Below are 24,912 nucleotides of genomic sequence, written 5' to 3' on the forward strand. Positions count from 1 at the left end.
CAGTCTAACCCAGCTGAACGTTTTAACAGAACTTTATTAACCATGCTCAGAACACTGGAAGAGACACAGAAACCTAACTGGAAAGACTATTTGAACAAAGTAGTACATGCATGCAACTCAACAGTGCATGAATCAACTGGCTTTTCACCTTTTTTTCCTGTTATTTTGAAAAGAACCAATCCTACCTAATGACCTATTGTTTCCAAAAGAGCAAAAGCAGTCACAGTCTCATCAAGACTATGCAGACAAATTGCAAAGGTCAATGCTGGAAGCTTACAGCATTGCACAAGAAAACGTGAGAAAAGCAAGTAAAAGAGGACAAAAGTACTACAACAGAAAAGTCTGGAGTTCAGAACTTCAACCTGGAGACCATGTTCTTGTCCAAAACCTATCTGAAAGAGGAGGACTTGGAAAGAAGTTCCAGGTCCTTACTGGGAAAACAAAACGCATGTTATAAAAGAAAGAAGAGGGCATGACAGTCCAGTTTATGTGGTGACACCATTGGATGGTGAAGGGAGGGAAAGAATCCTTCATAGGAATGTCTTACTACCCTGTCCTTGTCTTATTGATGGACAAGACACTAAAGAACCAAAAGAAAAACACAACCAAAAGAGACAAGTAAACAGACAAACACGCCAAGTTCTGTTTGAACCAAGTTCATGAGGACTCTGACAGCCGTAGTGAGGATGAGTATTCTGTGTGGATTGCCCATCAAAGCCAGACTACCAGCCTCAATCCACATGCCCCAGTCTTTCAGTCCAGATCAAGTCAACTTGCAGAAGAAACACAAACTAGGAGACTTGTATGAAGGCAAAACCAGTTTCAGGATGAGAATGATTCTGCTGGCGTCAGTAATCAAGTGGACAAGAGACGTGAGGAAGAAGACATGCAGAACCAAGACACAAGTCAGAATCCGGACATGGATCCTAAAGATCAAGCACTTGAACTTGAAATGACTGTGGAAGACATCAACTCTTCTTCAGAAGGTGATAAGGAGGCAGGACAGGAGCGACATTCCTCAAGAACACGTCAACCAAAATCCATCTTTACATATGATGAGTTAGGGAAACCTAGTTTCATATCTTGGAAGAAATAGGAATAGTATTTTGAACCATATGTAGTTCCAGTTATAGTTACGGTTAATTGAAAATGTTTTATTATCCATTTGGTACAAAATATTCAGTTACAAGTAAGAGTCATTTTGCAGAAATGTATTTCTAGTGACTAAAACCACACTTGTAAGTTATTGATGCATTTACAGAAGGAAGTGAGTGTTTTATAAGATAACACAAAAGTAGTCTGTAAGAGGTCGTACTACATTCAAAGCATGTTTAATGTGGATACATTTAATAAGGTGAAATGGTAGATTTAGCCATATGTGACTCAATGGACTTGGGAGGCCTACCAATGTACTGATTATTTAAGTTAATACACTGAAACAGGAATATAAGTAAAAGTACTTATGCTGTATACATGCATTTGTAGTCATTTGATGTGTCGTATTGGTTATTGTTTTTGAAGAGCAACGTGTAACTAAATGGTACCTGGATGAGTTCAATGTTGGAAGCTAGTAGTAAGGATACATTCTTTAAGTTTTAAAGTGTAAAATGTTTGGAAAACATTTCATTATTTTAGTAGGGGAGGGTGTAGAGCCCTGAAAACATGTTACGAACGTGATATTGTTTAATTGAACACATTGGGCAAGCATTTATTTGATTTAGTATTTAGTTAGAACAATTCAATTGGTTTATGGCTCAATATGTGTTCAAACTATTTTGTCATGATACCCCTTTAAGAATGTCGCAATGCATGATGGGAGTTGAAAGTTCATGACCTGTGATTATTACGGAAAAAAAGAGAAAATTACACACGCTGTATGCTCGAACCGTGGATTTTGTTTAATAAAGTTGCACAAAAGCTAATTTGAGTTTCTTTTAAGTTCTTTTTAAGGGTGCAACATATGTCAGGTGTTTGTCAAGTATTTCTGAAAAGTTCATGAAAAAACAGAGAGAGAAGATCTAAAGAGTCTTGGCTCAAAGTAATAATTAAACAGCAATAATTGAAAAACTTTTTTTTTTTCTTTAAAAAATCTCCTTAGAAAAGAAAACGATCTCTGAGTTCCTTCGCCCGCTCAGCCGCTGGTCGTGGCGTGGGGCTAACATCCATGGTCTTTCTCCTCCATGCTGGAGCTGGAGCTGGAGCTGTGGCGGCCGCTGACGGGGTTTGAAACGTCAGGCGACATGGAGGACAGCAGCGGGTCGCTGGGGGAAACCGGTCCCAGGCTGTTGTCCCTGACCAGCTCCTTCATTTTACACGTCCTGGAGCTCCCGTAGTGGGCCGAGTCACCGGCGTCGGCGGGCATGTGGTCGAAGGTGATGGTGCCGTTGTTGAGGTCCAGCGTGGTCGGAGGGGACATGTCCGGGGTGCAGTTGTGCTGGTAGAGCTCGGACGGACAGTCCCCGAGGACGGGCTCCTGCTTGATGGCCCGCGCCATCAGCTCGGATGTGCAGAGCGACGGGGACGGCACGACGGTCAGGCCGTGAGCCCGGGCCTGGATCTCCAGCTCCTGGACGAACACGAAGCAGAGAGTTAATCGCCTGCATGAAATACCAGATCAACAAACAACATGACAAAAAAAGTTTTTTTTAAATTTTATCCTTTAATGTTTGTTTTTTTTTAAATTAGCATACTGAGTTGAGCTAAAAAATGGACTTTGAACTGCAGAGTGGTATTTAAGTGTATCATATTATTTAAAAAAAATATTAAGAGACCACTTCAAATTATCAGTTTTTCTGATTTTACATTTTATAGGTAAATGTTTGAGTAAAATGAACATTGTTCTTTTATTCTATGAACTACTGATAGCATGTCTCTGAAATTCCAAGCAAAAGTTGAATATTTATTAGTAGAAAATGAGAAATGGTCAAAATAACAGAAAAGACGCACTGCCTTCAGACCTCAAATAATGCAAAGGAAACGAGTTCATATTCATTTAGAAACAACAAAATTAATGTTTGAACTCTGGACGAGTTCAGAAATCAATATTTGATGGAACAACCAGGAGGTTTTAAGTGGGTTCATGATCTTTTATGCACAAAATGATAGTTTTTCAAAATGGTTGTTTTTTTCTTTTTCTGCCCTCGATGGAGCGTAAAGTTGTGGTCAGCTTGTTGCGGACGCAGCTGCTGCCCACCTGTATCCTCAGCATCAGGTGGCGGTTGGCGTGCTCCAGCTTCCTCTGCCTGCAGTCCAGCTCCTTGGCCCTCTCCTGCTCCCGCTGCAGCTTCCTGATGTAATCCACGGAGGCCTTCAGAATGGTGCCCTTATTCCAGCGCATGTCTCTGGGGGAACACAAAGATCTGCAGTGAGGGCCAGCTGACCAGAACAACGCGGGATTCTTCACGGATCATCTGGGTCAATAAGTCATACACTTTTAAGAGAACACATGGAAGAGGCAGAGCGCTGTGGAGCAGATAAATGTCAAGGCACGCGTGTTCAGAAGAAGAGACGCTTCCACTGAGGTGATGCTACGTTTCTAAAACAGGTTTGTCAAAAAAATATGTTTTCATTCTCAGAAAGAAATAACCTTAAAAATTCAACCACTTAATAATCTGTCAAAATGAGAAATAAATAATTTACTCCGGTTAAAAAAGTTCTTAATAAAACTAATTTTTAAAATTTCATCTCAGTTATTTGTAATAATCCAGTGTCTCACTAACAGTACAGCAACAAAGTTTAACTCTATTTCACAAGCAAAACACGACACAAAATAGTAGCAGGGAAAATAATATTAAGTAAAATAATAAATAAAAAGATAAATGTTGATCTAAAATGTGTGGCTTGCATGTACAATAAAAAAACGAAATTTATTCCATCCAAAAAAGGTCCCTAAAAATACATTCGTATTACATTACTATTTTATATATTTTCCATGTATAAAATATTCTATAATTCAAAATGTTTTTTTAAACCTAATAATTTGTAGTAACAAAAATATTTATACATTGTCTTTGGAGTTTTTTCTCTTTTTTAATTTTTTTATTTAATTATTTATTTTGTTGCCATTTTTAAGTACAACCACAAACTGTAACTGTTTTTCACATGAATTTTACCTGACAGCTCAACACGGAATATTACAGAATTTTGATGAGTAGGTAAAAATTTACATGGGATTAAAAAAAAGTTGTTTTTTTTTTACAAACAAAAAAATAAAAAAACACAAAGAAAGAGAAACAATAGCAATCTGAAAAGTGTGGCCTTCATGTGTTTTCAGCTCCACAGTCGACCTTAAACTTCCTTTGGTTGCCATGACAGCTGCGTCTCTTTCTAGAGCAGGGGTGGGCAACTCCAGGCCTAGAGGGCCGGTCTCCTGCAACTTTTAGATGTGTCTCAACTTCAACACACCTGAGTCAAATAATGAGGTCGTTGGCAGGACTCTGGAGAAATTGACTGCACTTAGGAGGTGATTCAGCTGTTAGATTCAAGTGTGTTGGACCAGGGAGACATCTAAGAGTTGCAGGACACCGGCCCTCGAGGACCAGGATTGCCCACACCTGTTCTAGAGTTCACTTATCAACAGACTATTTATTTTTTTGCCCTTTCTTCTTTCTAAAAACCTCAAACCGCATGAGAAGTGTCAGCACAGAGGAATTTGAAGAGTTTTCCAACAGATCAAATGGGTTTAGGTCTGAAATTTGACAGAATTTCACTCCAAAACATGAACATCCCTTAAGCCAAACCGTCCCACTGCAGCGCTGGCTGCATGTTTTCAGCCTCTGACCCTCCAGGACAGACAGAAAACAGGAAGTTCAGTTTTGGTCACAGCAGCTCCTCCCACCTATTTGCTGCTTTTGTGAAAACCAGCTGCTAATTAACAAGCTTTTTGACCAAACTCATGTTTTTTTTTGCTGTTTAAAACTTTTTCACATTTTCTTTTCTCGTTGACAAGCAACAAGATCATTCCCACTGGAACTGGTTGCAATGGATTTTACTAGAGGGCATCAGAGGGAAAGTGCATGCCACACTTTTCAGGTTTTGATTTGTTAAAAGCTTGTTTTTTTTTGTTTGCTTTTTTAAAATGTGGTCTGTCACATAAAATCACCAGTTCAACAAAAGTGAACAGAATAAATGCTGCAGTTTGATACTTACGGGTCATTCGACTTGGGTATTAAGGTTCCCAGCTCTTTGATGCGATCGTTGATGTTGAACCTCCGTCTTCGCTCGACTAGAAATCATCCCAACGGAGGAGCAGAAAGAGGAATCAGTGTTTTCTTCCACTATATTTCCTTTCTGTACAACATGAATAAAAACATAAACACACAGAAATCTCATTTTCACTTTATTATGACCGACTCACTCAGGTTGTGATTGTCCTTCTTTTGTCTCTCTTTAGCCAGAGCGCGAACTTCAGCCTCTGTGGAGCAACAGGAGAACAAACGGTTTGAACTGGGTTCGTTCGCTCGCTCACTTTGAAACACTTGTAAAAGTAGCACCAATTTAGCTTCACGTTTATCTGCGTTTTTTTTTTTTTTTGTAAATGCAACATTTTTTTGGTTTAGTCGTACACAGAACACATTGTCCGACGGCAAAGCGTTTCCTTCTTACCTACTGGAAAGCCGTCTGACCTCTGATAGCTTTCAAACTGGCCACAGGATCCAGACTTGTCCAGAACTTGCTTCATGCCGGGAGCTGGAGTGATTATTTGGCAAAGCACTGACTTAATAGTATCTTGTGCACTTCCAAATTGCACACAATACTCACACGAGCCTGTCCAGAAACATTTTCATATAGTGCAGGGGTCACCAACTCCAGTCCTCGAGGGCTACCGTCCTGCAACTTTTAGATGTGTCTCTGCTCAAACACACCTGGATCAAATAAACTGCTCATTTCCAGCCTATTGCAGAGAGGAATGAATGCTGGTGAGGAAATTCAGACATTTTGGAGCAGAGGTGAATCTAAAAGTTGCAGGATGGTAGCCCTTGAGGACTGGAGTTGGCTTCATGGCTCATTTCTAACTGTTCTTCCCATGGTGAGAGAAAACAATCAGGAGTATTTGCAGTAGCATTTATTTCTTTCAAAGTCTGTTTAAAGCGCGGTATGAATACAATTTGTATCTGGATCCTCATTTATTTACCTGTGAATTCCCTTTTGATGTTGGGTGCGCATGCGTTGCCGACGGCGATGCCCGGCAGGGGAAGCCCTGGGTTGTTGTACACGTCCATCAAACTACCAGACACTGGCAGCTGGATGGGGAAACAGGAGTCAGTGTTTTGTTCAAGGAAGAAATAAAAAAAGAAGTAAGGAGGCGTTTTAGAGCCATTGGAGACAGAAAACAAAAAGAAAATTTGCATCCAAAAAAATCTCAGAAATGTTCAACAAACAAAAAATGGAAGATTTTGAGTTTCAAAAGTGGAAGATTTTAGACTAAGAATGTGAAAAATGGAAAATGAATTAATCCATCACAAAATTCCTGATTTTCTAGCAGATTTTTGAGTTTTGAAAGTCAGAATATTTCCTAAAAATGGAAAATTTGGAAAATATGAGACTTTTCAAACTCTGAACATTTCTAGAAAAACTTACAAAATTTCTGAACTTCAAAAGTGAAAAATGTTTGACTTGAATTTTACAAAAAAAAAAAAGAAAAAAAAAAAGGAAATTTGTGACTTTTAAAACTCATTTTAAAACTCATAAAAATTTCCAGGTTTCTTCTAAAACATTGTCTGAGTGATTTGGCAGAAATGAAATGTATTCTATCAATATGCAGTCGTAAAAAACAAAACAAAAACAACCAATAAGGCAAAACAAGGTGCAGAGAACCTGGTTGTTGATTTGCAGAGCGGGGTCCATCATTCCCAGGACGTCCTCGTTGTAACTCGACTCCAGGCTGATGATGTCGTCGATGACGTCGTCCATCTGTGTGAGAGAGAACAACCTTGGTAAAAACCTCCCGCGTTGCATCAGGGTGTCTGATACGACCCGTGAAACGCTCCTACTTCTTTTTCGCAGTTGGTGCCCAGGGTGAGCAGGGCCATGGGACTGTTGGGGGCGCTGCCGGCGGCCCCGGGCGGCATGCTGTGCTCAGGCGGCTGGCTGCCGGCTTTCCCGCCCAGACTGGAGGACAGGTACTGCCTCACCTGCTGCCTCTGAGCCGGCTGGATGTGGTACTTGTTCGGACTTTCCAGGTGGGACTGCACCTGTGAGAGAAAACCCCCCCAAATCAGAACATTTTTCTACTTGATGCTCCAGCTTTTGTCCAGATTAAGACAATTTATTAATCAAATCTTATGAATGTGAAAGGATTTATAGAGGTTTCAATAGAAGTTTCCAGCTTTAAAATTCCCAGTCATTCCAGTTTTAGTTTTTAGATCCATTGAAAGGAAACTCCTGACCACGTTTCAGACAACATATCATGTTTTATTACCCTTAAAGATAATCAGAACTCTATATGTTAATTCTATTTTCATAACCTTAAGTGGAAAGGCAGCAAAATCACAGCTCAGCCTTTAGGTGAAATCACATGACCACAAAATGCTTCCCCATTATGCTTTAATGTAAACTTCCGTTAGCATTAAATGCTACAAATCACGTTGATTTGTTTTTATTTTAAATTTTTTTATATCTTAAAATATCTCCAGGTAGCTTAAAAATGTAATTAGTCATAAAAAAAATGCAGAACTAGAAGACTATCTCACCTGATAGTGGCTGTATTCAAGCATCTCCAGCATTTTGTGATCGTAAATTAGAACAGTGAGAACAGAAAAAGGTTTTAATCCCGTCACGCTGAACGTCTGTCAGGCTCTGGCCGGCCCAAATCTGACGGCCGCCGACATTGGCGCAGCTTTATTTATCGTGGGAAGAAGCCTCATTAGCTATGCACGTCAAGAAACAAGAGGAAGACATCAAGACTCGTCCTCCCACCTCGGCGTTGTTCCGGATTAAACTTTGAATTTATGTCTTTATAGAGGTCTTTTGACGTCACGGTCTCCAGCACACAAAGAAGCCTTTCTGTCGATTGGCCTGTGGTCTGCAAACTAAAGTTTGCTTAAGGCCAACTAACATTTAATCTTTAGTTCTGCTCATTTGGTATAAAACATCGTTTGTTCTGAGTGCCAGAAACACAATTGACACCACTGTTCTCCCGACAAACAACCCTGATAAAAGCTGAAATGTATTCAGCGTTTACAGAAAAAAAGAAAGCCTGTTTGCTTTTATTTTTTTGGACTTTTAGAGGTTAAACATGTGGAGCTACCAACTGGTCCAGATGCAAAGTGAAGTGGATGAAGCTCCGTTAGCTTGTCATTCACATTCATGGGTGTCACCAGGAACGTTTCCCAAATTACAGCCTTTCAAAAGCAAGAGTCCAACCAGATTTGGATTTTTTATATTTTTTAGTTTGATGCTTTACGTTACAAAAACAATCAGGAAAAAGAAAAGTTTTCTTTATCCATTTATCCCAGTTTGAAGTTTGTAAATGAACATAAAGCTCTTGAGTCCCAGAATAAAAGTGAGAGCTAAAAAGCTCTGAAAATCCAATATGGCCGCCTTACATAAAAAAACAAAAAACTTTACTTTCAAGGTAACGACCTTGAAAGTAAACAGCTTCTTTTCACTTCTGATACCTAAATAGACCAGTCACATTGTTAACTTTGACTTTATATACTCTCTGCTCCAGTGTTTAAAGGTACAAAACATTAAATAATAGTCAGAAACAGATCAGCTTTCAGCTCCAACAAACACCAAAAAGACATGTTAACCAGTCAATTATACAAAGAGGACAGATGCAGGTGTAAATCTTCCATCATGCTAAATGCTTTTCATCACTCGGACAAGCATTCAGCAGCAAACCTCAGAGATTCATTCCTGTACTAAAACGTCTCAGCTGTGGGGAGAGAAAAATGGAGACATGGTCGCAAAGCCACAACTTACGGAAAATTATCTTGAGACATGATTCTATCATCCAGTTCAGTGTTAGGTAGAGAAATTAATTTCTCAGTGCCAGAGTGATCCAAAACATTTCCCCAGTGGAGGAAAAGGCTGAAACACACACAATGGGTCACTATTAATGATGAATTTTCTCCCCTGAAGACTTTATTTTAAAATAACTGAAGCAGTGTGAAGTTATCTTAACGGAGGCAAAAAAAACAACAAAAAAAGCAACAAAAAAAACAGCCTAGCCTGTGAATAAGTCTTTTAAAGGCTGGAAGAGACATTCAAGAAGTGACAGAAAAAGTTTATTACCATACCAACGATTTTCATCTTGAAGAATTTTTTGAGTTGTTCGCTAGAAATTCAAAATGTCTGTTTGTTTCTATTAGAAATTGTTGATTTTATTTATTTTCTAAAACTAAAATGGAAAGCTTGTTGACTTGTTTTCTCTCTTTCTCTCTATTTCTCTCTTCTTTCCTTTTAAACCTTTCCCCGCCTTTCTCCCTTTTGCTTCTCCTTTCTTTTTCGTCTCTGTCGCGCACAAAAATCCCCACACGAAACCAAGCAGACGTTTTCCTGTGGGCTTCAACGTTAAATCCTGTTGTTACATTTAAGTGCAACAGAGGACGGTAGACCCAGTCAATAGGCTTCAGGGCCAGTTTGGTTTGGATAGTTTTTTTTTTATTTTTTTTATTTTATTCTTCTTGCTTTAATAAATGAAATCATGATTTGAAAACTTGTCTTTGTCTGATCATCTTAAACACGTTGGTTTGATGAACAGCTGAACCAGAAAAGTCCAAAAGGAGACCAATTTCATATCTGTTCTAGAATAAAGATTTTTTTTGTTTGTTTTGTTTCTTTTGTTAAACAAACTTGGAAAGAATAACACTTTGATTTGGAACTGATCAGTTTCTACAGTTCTGGTTAAAAGTTTCAATGTTTATTTTTTGTTATTTTCATCTGTTAAATTTTGACTTCAAAATAATAATTTAAAAAACATTGGTGACACAATATTGCTGTTATTTTTAAACAAACCTTTGTAAGTAATCCATCCTTGGGCATATTGGATGTTATTAAAATGTTTGGTCATCCTTTATTTGAAGGGGTTTGCAAAAGACTGACATGACGCTGTCATGAACATGAAGGAGTCTTTATGAATGTTTAGGACTGCTGTCATTAAGTGCTATTGGGGAAATAATGACACTTTAATTGCAAAGTTGACAGTTTTAGTGGACTTTTTATGTGAGTTTTCCTGCAACTTTGCATTAAAAGTGTCATTATTTACCCAATGAGACTTATTGACATCAGTCATAAACATTCATAAAGACTCCTTCATGTTTACAACAGGTATTGTTTATGACAGTGTCATGTCAGTTTTATCACACCCCATCAAATGAAGTGTTACCAAATGGTTTTCATTTCTGTACACTTCAGCTGCCAGTTAATTTGGTTCTAATCCATTTGTTAAAACTGATATGAATCTGCCCAGAAATACAGTGGTTGAATCAAACAGAATGGACATTGTGTACCGAGAGATTGTTTTATGCTTCTTTATTCATGATTGTGGAAAAAAAAAAAAAAAAAAGTCCAGCATTTTGAAGTTTATCGCATTTAGTCAAGGCATTTAGAAACAGTGTCCTCACGTGTCACTAAGTGTTACTAATTATCCAGTTAATGATGCAAATGGGCGCCGCAGATCTTGTGTGACACGCTGAGAACAGAAAGTTTTCTTCCTGTTTGTGTACGGTTGGAAACTCTCTAATTGCAGAGGTGAACACAAATACAGCGGGTGGGGGGGGAAAGTGGCCGCTGGCTGAACACAGCTCGATATGATAAAAAATCTAAAAAAGCATTCTTTGTAAACTCATAGTAGAGTGTTTCTTTGTTTCCACTTCGCAGTCTGCCCTTTTCCTTCAGCCAAACCTTTGGGTTTAAAGGGAACTATTAACAAGAGCTGCATTGCATCGAACCCTTGAGCGAGCCCGGCTTCTTGCTTTTATTCATAGGCTCTTTGTGAGACGGGTTTATTACCTTCTCAGGGAAAGCACATGGGTCTGTGTTCTAGACTTGTGCCTTTAGGACCAACAACATTTCGAGAGATAGTCGTCACTCTTTGACCCCTGAAATGAAACGGATCCATTCACATCGGCTCCTCTACGCACTCCAGCTTTTCCGATTCCCCTGGCAACCGGCCACTCTTCGGGGCATTTCATCAAAAGAAGACATTTAGCACTGACTGTTTGCTAAAATGTTAAAATACTACAATGGGGGAGCTTTTCAAACTGTTCTGAATCCCACCAATGATGGGTTGGTCACAGTAAGCTGGTGATGAATACTGGTTTGTGGTGGTCAGTGGCTAGTTTAAAGACAAACCGGTTAAAACCTGATAAGTCAGGAAGATTTTGGGGCAAAAGCTATTAAATATGATGGAGCTGTTTTTAGTCACGTCTCCTGGTGGAGGATTACCACCCAAAAGGAAAAAAAAGACTTTAGATGGCTGTTTCAAGGAGTCTGTAACTAAAAGCATAAGACCTGTTGCACAACACATTGAGATACTTACAGCTCCGGATTATTATTATTAGCCGTAAGCCAGAGAGCAAACAGAAATGACAAACTGATCCATCGTGGACGCTTGTTTTATTTTCATAGTACAAAACTTCACATCTCCAAATTGTTCTAAATATTGGCGTAACGATACGACCAACTCATGATTTCATGTTTAAACAAACGGCAAAGGTTCACAATTCTCAAATTAGTGTTTTAAATAATTGTAGCCAGCGTATATTTTTCCATATATGTTGCGATTTTAGTGTTTGACAATTTCTAATGTGGTTCATATGGTGATACAAGCAGAAAAAAAAGTACCTTTGAGTGGTTTCATAAGAAAACACCTAAAAAGATATTCATGATTGAGTCTGACTTAGCAGGATACTTTTCATCCGGGCCAATCAGCTAAAAGAAGGAGGAGTTGTGAACGATAATGTTGAGTTTCTGAGTTATTTTGGAATTGTAGTCTGCCTGTTAGACGAAGGTCCAGACAAGGGGTTGGTTTTTACCCGGCAAGCTAACTTTAAGTGTACATTGTCTCTTGCCCAATGGCTGCTGGAAACACCAGCTCCCTATCAGTCTGCAAGAATAAGCTAGAGTAGACAATGACTGGATGGACATGGAGCAAAACTGCTTTAATTATCTGTTTTAGGGCTTCCTTGGACATGTTAGGATATGTATATGGGCTACACAACATGCTCATTAAATTTTTTGCACAAAATCATTCTTTGATAATGAGATTTTAATATGCTTAGTTCTGACTCTTTTGAGCTCCTTTCAGAATGAGCAGTTTTAGGGCGTCCTGTTACTTTAAATCTAAATAAGATGCTGCTGGCCACGCCCACCAAACCCCCCAACTCAACATTTACACTTGTGTGTGAAAATGGCTGCAAACAGTTTTAACAATTATACAACCGTAAATCTTTGAAAAGCAGAAGTGTAGCCTCCTGAACAACCAACAAGAAGAACATAACCACCTGGGTTGCTAGGTAATAGGCAGTGCCTGCTGATTTGTGATGTTATATTCCAGAAGTTTTTGGAAACGGCTTATTTTCGACGCCAAAAGACTTCTCGCCCAAAAATTTCTGGGAGGTTCTTTTAAGCTCTTTAGCTGCTTTTAGAAGCAGTAGAAACCCAAATGTACAAAATTGTGTAAAATATGAATCCTGCATAATACACCCCAATGTGAAAATGACTGTGAACAGAAACTCACTGGTATCACCATACATCTTTGACTAGAGTTTCTAAAAACTGCATTTTGCCCAACAGTTCCACTTTAAGGTTAGGGTCATGGCTAATGCTCAGGGTTAGCTTTGGGCTAATGCTAAACCCAAATGTATTGACAGATAGAACTGAAAGGGAGCTCTGTCTGAAAATGATGTCTGAAAATGTAGCCTTCAGCCAAATACTTTTCAACATAGCACAAAAAAGGAACTCAATGAACATTAATTAAGAGTTTTTCTTTCTTTCTGCCAAAATTTTCTAATGAACAATACTACACATAATTAACAAATATTATTGTAAAACAGACAAGAGTTTGGCTTTTGAAGGAAATACATTGTCATTTTTTTCCCTTTTTCTCTTCCTCAGTCCAGCTTTTTTACATTTTCCTGCTTTGATCCAGTTTTATTGGAATCTAAACGCCCAAATCCACGGTCCATGTGTGATTTCCAAACTGTAACCACAGTATTTTCTGTTTTTACATCTCTTCTTACATGCGATCTTGTATTCTTCGATGATCAAATAGTGGAGTAATTAACTAAATAAAGGTCAAATTGTTCAAGTCTGTGGATAGACTCAAAGACTGTTCTTTTACCAGGAATTCATACCAGAAAAAGTGAAAAAAAGAGACAAAAATATTAACTATATACCCTGCGGCAATTTTTCTCACAATGAAAAGACCTTGGTCAGAGTGAAAATCGCTTCCACAGCCAGACTGCTTGTCTACTACATACAGAGTCCTACAGATCAGTCAGACCTGTGGAACGTTTCTAGATTTAGTGATTTTACAATCAAAAGGGTTTTATGTATTATTGGGATTTTATGTAATTGAACAACGTGGAGAATAGCTAGAAAGTAGCAGGAAAATGCTAAATGTTTTCTCAGAATTTTTGAGAAATATTAACTCAACTTTCACTGTCGTGACAGTGTTGCATAAGACAGAAAAAAGTCCTCTGTTTTCTCCCTGTGGTTCTACAGCCATCCGCAGAAAAACTCAACAAACTCAACGTTTTGACCTTCGATAGTCACCAGCATGACCTCAAGAACAGAGATATAAAAACTCTACTGGATAGATGTGTGATAATGCAGCAACTTTTTTTTGTATGTTTAATATATAATTATTTTTTTGTCACATCTACGACAGAATAATTCGCTTCTCCCGTTCAGGTTCCACATGACATCACCGCTATCAGACAGTCCCAAAAACGTGAAAATGAGCTCTTCATGGAGAAACATGGGAAATGTTTTTTTTAGGGGTTTTTTTGTCTTATCCCCCCCTCTCGCTACGTTTACAAAACTCCTCTGACACGTCTCAAAACAGAAGCGCATTCAAAATTAAAATTTGCAGAACACAATGTGTCCATTTTTCACAGTTAGTGGCCGGAAAAAATCGACATCGGGGGAAATTATGAACAGTGCGGACCGTGAACTGCTCCAGCGTAGCTTCCTCTGCTTTGCAAATGGAAGTTTGAAAATCCATATAAAACATGTGACTGAAGAGCAAATGTTTATTTTCCACATCATTAAACACACTGACTCCAAAGAGTGTGTGTGTGTGTGTGTGTGTGTGTGGGAGGGGGGGGGGGGGGGGGGGAGGCAACAAACTGATTACAAGAATGAGATTTTTTTCTTTTTATTTGCTTCGCAGCATGTGCCGAGTTCCACTAATGCCTGGAGGCTTTTTGCTTCCTAGTTTTATTCCTCATTCCCTCAGTTACATTTCCCCAACTGTCTGCCGTTACGGCCGAGGCAGACCGCTTCATGACAAGGAGGCGCTCTGGACAAAGAGATGTCTTTGCTAAACACCCCGAAGCCTTTTGGGTAACAGCAGCAAGAACGTAACATCCTCTTCCAAGAACTAGACACATTGTCCTTCCACTGCGCGATCTGGAACATGCACTTGCTTAAGCTGCGGACAGTAGCACTTAATTTAGCAGCAGAGTCTCATTAAAGCTGTAAAAACATTGAGCGAAAAAGTTCAAACAAAATGGCCGTCTGCACGTTTCCGTAGCAATAGGAGCAGCGGTCAGATGCCGGCTGTGTTTAACGCAGTCGGAATAAAAAAACAACAAGAAAAGGAATGTTCTGGAAACATGCAGAGACATGTCCCGTTTCTTTGAAAACGTTATCTTGAAGCATCTTCCAGCGATTCAAAATGGAGAACACAGCTCTAGGTGCACTCCGGGTTTTCGTCGACAAAAGGCTCTCTCTTAGCTCGACTGTTGCTCCAGTTTATGCCTGCCCGGAATATCAAAGAGCACAAAGACGCGGCATTATTTGACTCAATGCGCCTGGAGTTTGAAGCAAAGGTCACTGCGAACCACAAACAGTTGCACGTGGAATGAAATCAGATAAATTTGAAAGTCTGGGCTTTTTTTAAGGCCGTGAAATTATATTTAAAAGTTTTCTGCAGAGTGAAGTCGAAACAAAATATGAGGTGGGGAATCTGAGTTGCTGTGATTGTGCGGTGGGTTTTTGTTTTTTGCTTTGGAGCTGCAGTGACAGGTGTGCCGGAACACACCTGCTACCCATCTGGCCATCAGCAGGAGAACGAGAGGAGGACGAGAGGAGAACGAGAAGAGAACGAGAGGAGGACGAGAGGAGGACGAGAGGAGCTCGCTGCGATTCCGTTACGAACACACCGTTACGAACGCATGCCACAAACTTGCCCTAAATTCAACAGGCAAGAGGTTAAAACACATCAAAACTAGGTTTGGAATAAATAAAGCATTCACACATAAAGAATCTGGAATGAATTTCCCATTTCCTGCACATTAGTCTTTGTGAAAATTTGTCGACTACTCTTAAAAAAAATAGGTCGATGCTGGAAAACTGACCCATTTTATTAAAGTTTAGAGTTGTAGCCTCCAGAGTTGTAGCCAAAAAGGTCCAACCAGTAAGTTGCTGATGGCTACAAAACGTGTTGGTTGAAGAGCAGCTTACTGAGAACAGTAAGGGTGTTCGCATCTGTCCATGTTCAAGCCTGTATTTAACATTTTTGATATTGTGGAGATGAGAGAAAGTCACACAACTTGTCCTGAATCTTTGTTTTAATTTCACCTTTTTCCGACCTGCCTGAGTCGGATAAGGGGTGAAGCTCGACAACAACAGTCGTCTCTAGCAGCACTGATACCATCTTGAGAAGCACAGACACTCAAAACTACTCAGAGGGAAACGCTGGAGCTCCCAGATACACAAAGACTCTTCTCACTGCCGTGGACCCTGTAAACTCATAAACAAGGGCGTGAAGCCTGAATGATGAATGTCGGATGTTTCCACACAAAATCAACAACAGTTATCTTCAATGTGATAGCAGCGTATTTTAGAACTTAAGTAACCCCAAAATTCGTTTTCTTGATTTATACAAATGCATTGAGAGCATGGAGAATTACATTTAAAAGCAAAACATAAAAACATTTTTTGATAGAATCTGACCCTAACAGTGGAAGTACTGAGGGGGAAAAATATTAGACTTGTCTGACGGTATAAACTTTAGATGCGCTGCAATGTGGTGTGGGCAAAAAGCTGCTCTCAGACAATGACTGCCATTGGCTTTAGTTATCACGTTGGTAGCATAAAACGCTAAATCTCAAATGTAGTTCAAGATCTAGATAAGGTCTAACAAGTCAGAAAAAAGTTTTATATAATAAAAAATAGTATGGGAAAGGGGAGTAGGTCAGTTATGCTAGCTTGACTTTGACAACCTCAGCATGTAGATGTGCTGCAGAATTTGGCGCACATCTACATATAATAAAATAATAATAATTTTTTTTTAAAAACACACATGCACCTCAGCCATGTGGTGGCCCTCTAATTAACTTTTCAGATAAAGTCCCCCCAACAACTGAAAGCACCTATTTCAGTCATTCTGTCACAGAGGAACGCCCTGTAGCCACGCTGTAGATGTTTTGCTCTCGTCCCTAAACTTGGGCCACCTGTTTGTTCACCGAATGAGTCACTTCACTGACTGAGCTACACACAGCACTATGAAGAACAATGAATTAAAGATTCACTGACACAGAACACGGACAAGAGAAACACACTGTTAGTGCAAACAAAACGTTATCTTAGATTTAAAACCACAATAACTTTTAGGCTAATCTCAATGCAATTTACTTTGTTTTCAAACGTACGTCAGCGATTCCCAAGCACCCCAGAATTTAGCACACTGTAAAAAAAATATAATTTTTTTTTTTTGTCATTTTCAGCACACTGAAAATAAGACAAAAATACCTTACTAGTAACTTTTGTGCAACATATAGGAGCTTCTTCTAAGTCAATAATTCCTCAATAGTGTTAAAGTGTTGGCAGATTTTTTTCACTTAATGTACCTATATCATGGGAAAATTTATTTTTATAAATGAAATAATCTGCCAGTGGAACAAGTACTTAAAAAAAACAAAAACAAAAAACCATTAAGGAATTATTGACTTCAAACAAACTCCTTAAAAGTTACTTATAAGTTAGTTTTGTCTCATTTCAACGTTATTCAGACATTTGCACCAGAAACTAAACCAAAAATACTTGGTAAGATTTTTTGCAGTGTATCCACTTCATTTCAAAAAATGAAGTGAAAGTTGCAGGTACAAGCTGTTTATGACACCCTCAGGCTGTCACAACCCTTAAGTGTTTGAGTTTTGGTTTTCATCCGTGTTAATATTTTTTTGATTATTTTCTTGTTTATCAATATCAGATTAGATATTTTCTTACCAGTTCATTTGGGCTTCTTTGTTCTTTAAGCAATCCTTAAAGAAAACCTATTAGTGGCTGCAAAAGACCAAAAACAAGGGGGGACATTTGTTTTTCACCAGTAAGAACCTTGGAAATACATCAAGAGCTACAATGGAAGGGCTTAGATCGACGAATATTATATTAAGTTAGAATGTCATACAGCAAAAGCAAAATCTGACCAAGTAGTTTTGGTTTAGTTTATAGTACACTTGACATAAGTCAAAACTAACTTACAAGTAACTTTTCAGCAAGATATAGGAGGTTGTTGAAGTCAATAATTCATTAATATTGATAGATAAGTTCTCCCAGTGCAACAAGACATTTTAAATTATGGAAAAAAATGAGGTGGAAAGAATACAAAAAGTAGAGTTACTTTGATTAAAGTTTACTTAGATACTGCAACCATAGTTACCAGTGTAAAATATTATTAAAATAAAAGTAAAAAGTATCTCACAAAAATTTTACTTTAAGTAAGAGCTAGCTACTTTTTATGAAAGTTTCAGAATCTTAACACTAAACCAGTAGAATACTGGATGTCGTTTATTTTCTGGTCACTTTTTTACATTTTATTTAAATTTTTACTCATTAATGAATATGATTTCAAATGGAACTGAGTAAAATACTTTACTCAAAACAAACTCAATCTAAAGTAAAAGTTCAGGTTTTGTAAACAACTTTAAAAAATGACAAATTACAGACACCCGTCCATAATTACAGTAATCGAGTCAATGTAACTAGTTACTTTCCACCCCCTGAGTTTCACTAGAAACCTTCATCTGTCATACACTAATCTACGCAATGCTTTCATATAACAAGCTACAATAAGTTAATATCTTTAGTAATGAATACATTTAAGATATAGTTTGTTCAAAGCAACTTTCCACAACACACACAGTTGGAGAGCCATGTGAAAACGGAAAGCCACGTGCCAAAAACCACTGCAGCGGGATTAGATTTTCATGCTGAAGTTGAAGGGGGTACGGAGCTGCAGATTGAGTTGCGCGGCTATTAGCGACCGCAGAGCTGAAGATAAATAGCAACCTGTTCTCCAGACGAGTCAACAACTTAAATGTCTCCGTCACCCACGAGCAGATCGTATCCAGCCTAAAGCGATCAAACGCGTATCCGTGATAATCGGCGAAAATGATGATGATAGTTTTTTTCTTTGACTCGATTGTGCAGAAAATCAAAGAAAACTCAGCACGATCGACTACAAGGAAACGTGTCTGACAGCTGGAATTTCACTCACACGGACATAAAACTCCGGCCAAGTAAATTTTAAACCTTAATATGCAACAAGTTGATATCAAGAAGTATAGAACGTCATTTGCTTTGCTAGGATTTGTGATTAGAATCGAGTGGGTATTCTCACAGGGTGGTTACAGCAGATTGGAAATTTGTCAGTGTAGTGGAGCAAATAGGATTAGGTGGTTTGCATGCCAAAATGTCTGGAAACAAGAATTCTCTCAGGAGATAATCCCCCCTATGGATTGAACATAGCCCACTCTCAAAAAGCTGGAACAGAAATTTCTGAGGACTTATACCTTCATCAGAGCAAATTAACGAAATTTAAGATGAGAAAGCCTTTTTATGAGACGTGGTTGAGGAACTACTTACACGAACAGGCCTACCTTCAGGACTTCCATGGGCCTCGGGCTTCCCACGGGGCGCAGGTGTGAGTGGGACAGTGTTGGGGAAGCGTAGCGTTCCCCGCTCTCTTGGCCCAGCGTCAGCCTCTGTCTGACCTGGACCCCCGGCGTCTCGGAGGTGGGAGGTCTTTGGCGGTGCTGGTAGAGGCCATGCAGGTCTGAGGGAGCGCTGAAGACCCCAGTCCACCCAAGGACACAAGCAGAAGGAGGAGTTAAACACGCCAGGCGAAAGCAGCTGCGGCCATTTTTCTGAGCCATCCTGAGTCCGGGAGCAACGTGAGGCATTGTGGTGTGGAGTACAATGTGATGATTGAATGAAGCAGAAATTCTTTTGCTAAGAATATGTAATTGTTCTGGGCAGGAAAGCGAAACATGCATCAACTATTTCAGGGATTTGGGAGGCATTTGGGATTAGCTTGTGGAATTTAAGTAGCGGGAAAATATCATCAACAGTATTTCATCGAATTATGACGCTGTTAATAAATTTTCATGTGTCTCATTTTGTTGTTGTTTGTTTTTTGCTACAGGCCCTGAAAATACCTCACTGATATTAACAAGGTTATATTTAACCTCCAATGTTACCTTATTTACCATATTTAATTGTTTTTCTTAAAAGAAAAAAACTCTAAACTTCAATGCTTTGCAGTTTTCAATCACACAACAGCACTGACTCTGCATTGGTAAAGCTGTTGATTTGCTTCCTTCTTCACAGAGACACATCAGAAAAGTTTGTTTTGGGTTCACTGGACTCCAGTCCTACATCGGAAACCGCTGATCATAATATCCTGACTGAAAAAGTGGAAAAGTGAATGGGATTGTCTTGTAGTTCGCTAAACTGGTTCAGATATTATTTGGCAGATGGGAACTACTTTAGGTCAGTAGGTAATTATAAATCTGTACAATCAAATTTGTATGTGAGGTTCCTCAAGGCACCTTTCTCGTGTCCCATTTTTATTTGATGCAAACATGATCCTCCTAGATCAAATTACTGGGAGAGACACTACAATATAATATCTATGCTGATGACATGCAAGTTTATATTTCTGCGTCAGCAATCTGACCGTAGTTCCCTATGGTCACTGAGTGAGGATGTGCTAAAATATGCATGGGTGGGTCAGAATTTCCAGTGTCTTAATTAAAAAAACAAAACAAATATGGAGTTATTGTTTTTGGTCCAAAAAATAGAAGGCCAGATATTAGAACTCAACTAAACTTCGAGGCCTGGTTTCCACTCAGCAGTTTGGCGTGGGGTCAGTACGCTGGTTTGTCCATTTCCATGGCCTGTACCGCACCATTCCCATTAGTTGTAGGTCTATAGGTCAATGGCACAACACTATCCATTGATCAGGGGCAGAAAAATGTCACTGTAACATGCATGAGACGTCGCTCTTCTTATTGCACTAGTACGACGCCTCGTTAGGCATTTGGGTTTAACTCTGCATGCTCAACGAGAGTCCAGCTGGTTCTGGAAATGTTCTCTAAGAGGTTAAAGAATTTAAAATCTTGTCAATATCTAAACTAAACTGTAGCCATTAGATGCATCCTTTCTCCAACACACCTAAATTCCCTTATTCAGCTCTGCAGATGCCTGGTCACAAGCCGTTCTTTTGATTCAGGTTTTTAAAATGTCTTATTGAATCACCATGCGTATGAATGGTGTTATACACCCAGTCCTGCCTCGCCTTGCCTCCATTTCAGTGAAATTGAAAGCCAAATCTTTAGCTTAGGGATTATGTCACCAAATACCATTGCTAGCTAATTATCCTAAAACCGATAGTCAAAAGAGTTTGGTATTATTGGCTGGATCTAAACCTGTGCACTCCTCTGCCAACTCAGAGGATAACAGCTTCTGTGAGTTCCAACACAGTCTGGAAGATTCTAGAAAAGTGTCAAATTTTATGTATTTTCCAGAGCTGAGTAAAGTACTGTCAGACTTATTCCCTATGTCATTCCCCATATCCATTCATCCATCCATGACCTTTGGTATTCAAACTTTTAAAATGGTCCAAGAAGCGCTCTTGGACCGTTTCTGGAAATATGAATATGTTTCCACCCACAATCACTGGAACATTGACCAACATAGTTGATGTGCATTGATGATTTTGATGAAGGCACTCGACTAAATGTAACGTTTGTTACTGTCTGATGTTTTAAAGACTTTTTATTTTGTGCTTTCATCATGTAAAGCACTTTGAACTGCCTTGTTGCTGAAATGCGCCACACAAATAAACTTGACTGATTAATAAAGAAAAGTATGAAATTTTGACTTAAAAAATAGGAACCCTGCATGTGCCACTTTTTGTTAAAGTGTGTGGCTTGTGGCCCTTTAAAATGTATCGGATGACTTTATGCATTTACTCATGTGTAATAACACCGTGGAACAAAAACAACAACAACAAAAAAACGTTCTTGTTGAGTTCACCTCTGTATATTCACACAAACAGCTGCACATCCCAAGCTGAAATAGATCTGGGAGTGCACACGCTGTCAGTACAAGTCATTCCCTGTGAATATGATTCTTTTGATAAAACCACTTCAAATCCTCTCAACCTGTGCAGCTGTGTGATAATCGCACTAATTAGGCAGGCATGTCAAGTCTGAGCCAGTCTACTGCTTGCACTTCAACAACGTCAATGTCACAGCTTCCAAACTGGGAAGGTTATTATTATTATGTTTTATTTTTTTTGGGATTGTGTATTAGGTTTCAGAGAACAACCCAGTTTCTTCTAAATCTGAACAATATTCCAGCTCTTGCTTATGGCCACATATCCATGTAACCTACTTATGCTCCTTGTATTCTCAGGCTGGGACAAAAGTGCAATTCACTGAGGTCCCTGAATGGCTTATCCTGTTGTTCTGGCCATGACTGTTTTTCTTACTTGGGCCCAGTTCTGTTTCTCTCCATGAAACCAGAAAAGCTTCATTTCGAGTTCAGCCAGTAAACTCCACAACTCCAAACTCTTTTACACAAGGCCAAAGTTACCCTCTTTAGGTTAGACTCTGTTATTTTACCTCTTAGGCTCCACTGGTTATGAGTATTATTTTTACACAAAAGATAAGTTTTTGAGTTTTCCCATGTTTAACTCATAGATAAAAACTGTCCTGACCGTCTTTAAGCTCGTCAGCATCAATTTATTCTCAGTTTATTGCACTTTATAAACTGAGAATACATTTTACTGACTTTTCAGAAGCAAAATGTTCTGATTTTACTGCTTTATCTTTCATCAACATGCTTAAGTTTTGTAGCTCCAAGCTACAAAATTAAAGACAAAAAATGACATGTTGTCATCAAGGGCTATGTAATTATCAGGTTTTTTGTCTACAAAAAAAACTATAAAATACTACTGTATAGTAATAAAATACAGATTTATGTTTTCATTGCTTTTTTTTTTTTTTTTTTAGAAAATCTCCAGTCGTTCACTCAAATCTGAAAATATTTGACTCCAATAAAAAGCCAAACCTTGAATTACCAAGCATGACTTTGCCATTACTCACTGTAGGTCAAATTACCGTAATGTGTTAAAGATCTTGTGTGGGAGTACGCAATATTTCCAATATTTCCTCTAAATGGATGAAATATTTGCCTTTTTTGCCACTAACCATCTGAGAGACATCTGGAAATCCCAGCTGGGTTGGTTAACAGTTTCAGCAAAACCACTGCAACTTGAGGAAAGTCAGAGAGTTCCTGATTTTTTAAGTACCAAGATTTTATCCATAAGCTCAAACACAGACGTTCTTCTGCAGCGCTTTGACAGTCGCAGGATTTTACAGAGAAAGCAACAACTCAGTCATCTGAATCTTATTTTTGATGACAATCACAAACAGTACACTGACTATGCTCTTCCACACTTTCTGACATTACAAAAGACCTTTAAAATGTTAAAGTGTTGAGCAAGATGGCATGAAGTCAACATCTCTGAGCCACTGAGTGAAGTTATCAGAGTTCTGATTTATGTGAGGGAGTGATACGTCAATGAGACATGGCCTTTGGGACTTGCTTGTTGGATGGAAATTGGAAAAACTTCACTTGAACTGGGACAAACTGGTGTATTATGAACATTATCCTATACCACTAACACATAATAGACAGGTCACACTGACGTACATCAAGACGAGATTGTAGGACTTCAGCCTTGGGTAGTTTCTAAACATCAGCTGGAGTTGGAAAAGAGAGGAAGAGAACTGATGAGAAGTCATTATCTACCGTTGTGTTTGACCCTTTAAAAAAAAAGGATGTCCAACATTTGATACTAGATACCACATGCAATCTTGATTTAATAAAGTCAATCAACAATTAGGATTCTATCTTGTCGTTTTGTTTTGGTAGAACAAAACTGCCCTGGCAAATGTAAGTGATGTGTTCTTGTTTCTTCTCAGAGATTATTGATGTCTTCTGTCTGAGCTCTAATTTTCTGAGTTCTCAGCTGGAAATACTGCAAGAAGGCCTTTTAAACTCTGGGAAAGGTAGCAGCTCTGTCTTTAGCATCCAATATGGCTGCCACACACAAAACATAGCGTAAGATAACTATCAGCAGTTTGCAAAGTGGCACACAAAGTGCTCGACAGCCTCGATTTCTGAACCAGTTCTTTTATGTGTCTGAATGCAGAAAATGGAGGAAAATGCAGCGTTGAGAGTCGTGGCTAGCAAGTCCCGCAGGTTTTTGAACATGCTGAGCTCCGCTGTGACGTCATTCATCCGAGATTTCACTTCCAAGATAAACACAACATAAATGTTAAACTTGTGAAGTAAAAACACAAAGTAATGAATCTTTAATTCAGGCCCCGTATGTTTATTTATGTAAATCTGCTAGCATCCAATCAAAAACAGTCAAAACTCACCATGACAGGGTAGTATTATCTATGTTATCTTATTTCCTTCTATAATTGGGTGTTTATGTGCAAAGATGGAATGATGTTTTTATTCCAAGTGTTTGAAAAAATCTGGATTAATTTCAGAAGCAAAAAGATAAAAATTATTTTTAAAAAGATGGCAATTTAGATATGGCTTATAAAGGGGAACCACTCTCTCACTTCTTATGTTTACAACAGTCGCAGTTACTTTTTCTTAACTTCATGTTGTGGATGGTAGATTTTGTTTTTTGGAAGTAAGCACCTCTTTTGACCTGCAAAACAGATTATTCCTGGTTAATCTGGATTCCAGCACTTGCTTTCAGAAAATTTCGCATTTATGTAATGTTTATTTCAAACAAGTCACTTTTTTTGACCAAAAACAAAGAAATCATGCTGTCAGTTAACATTAGTGTGAAGCACCCACACGCAGATGCAGCATTTCAGATAGTTTATGTCTACAGCTAAATTTGTTCCACTGACTTCGGTTAAAAATGGAAAATTATACCCAATTGTCTCAGAAGAAGGGCCTTTTGAGCTCGCAGAGACCACGGAGAACCAATGTCACGCTGTCATGATTTAACAGAGGCTACAACATGATTGCCATGCATTAGCTGCTCATATAACTTCTGTATTGACCATTCTGACAACGTAAAAATGTCAAAAGGTCAAGCATGAAACATTTCTTCAGTCACTGATTTATATAAAGCTGTTGGTTGGCAGTATTTATAATTTTGTTGACAAAGAAAAAAACATGTCATCCTTACCCTTTACATTTTCGTCGGCCGTAATCCAAAGTTGCCGATCTCCATATTGCTCCACTTTGAGGAATTAGGTCCTTTTTAAAGAACTCTGAGATTTAGGAACTTCCTGGTCTGACACAATGATGCCTCATTTGCTGATGACACAATAATGAACCTCAGAAGTTATGACTTTTTGTCGAGATATTCTGTGGTTTCAGTCAAACCTACAGCTTTAGGGAAGGAGGAAT

At 38.7% G+C, this 24,912-nt stretch overlaps 1 protein-coding gene across 6 annotated transcripts; it reads right to left on the reverse strand.

Annotated features, from left to right (window-relative positions):
* Positions 1 to 1,133: 1,133 nt before the first annotated feature.
* mitfa (melanocyte inducing transcription factor a) lies at positions 1,134 to 24,753 on the reverse strand. Of its 6 annotated transcripts, none has more exons than XM_081607407.1 (10): positions 24,689 to 24,753; positions 19,042 to 19,242; positions 6,993 to 7,193; positions 6,817 to 6,912; positions 6,134 to 6,242; positions 5,605 to 5,688; positions 5,357 to 5,413; positions 5,149 to 5,224; positions 3,194 to 3,341; positions 1,134 to 2,566 (listed from the first exon to the last, which is right to left on the reverse strand). In XM_081607407.1, the coding sequence occupies exons 3-10, from the start codon at positions 7,068 to 7,070 to the stop codon at positions 2,156 to 2,158; spliced, it is 1,059 nt and encodes a 352-aa protein (XP_081463533.1). In that variant the 5' UTR covers positions 7,071 to 7,193; positions 19,042 to 19,242; positions 24,689 to 24,753; the 3' UTR covers positions 1,134 to 2,155. The 6 variants fall into 6 exon arrangements, with proteins under 6 accessions (XP_081463533.1, XP_017160097.1, XP_008408694.1 ...); XM_017304608.2 differs by having other exon boundaries at positions 19,056 to 19,242; positions 24,689 to 24,747; XM_008410472.3 differs by having other exon boundaries at positions 19,042 to 19,231; positions 24,689 to 24,712.
* Between the last annotated feature and the right edge of the window lie 159 nt (positions 24,754 to 24,912).

Source organism: Poecilia reticulata, chromosome 5 (genome assembly GCF_904066995.2).
Source record: "Poecilia reticulata chromosome 5, P_reticulata-male-v2, whole genome shotgun sequence".
Lineage (NCBI taxonomy): Eukaryota > Metazoa > Chordata > Actinopteri > Cyprinodontiformes > Poeciliidae > Poecilia > Poecilia reticulata.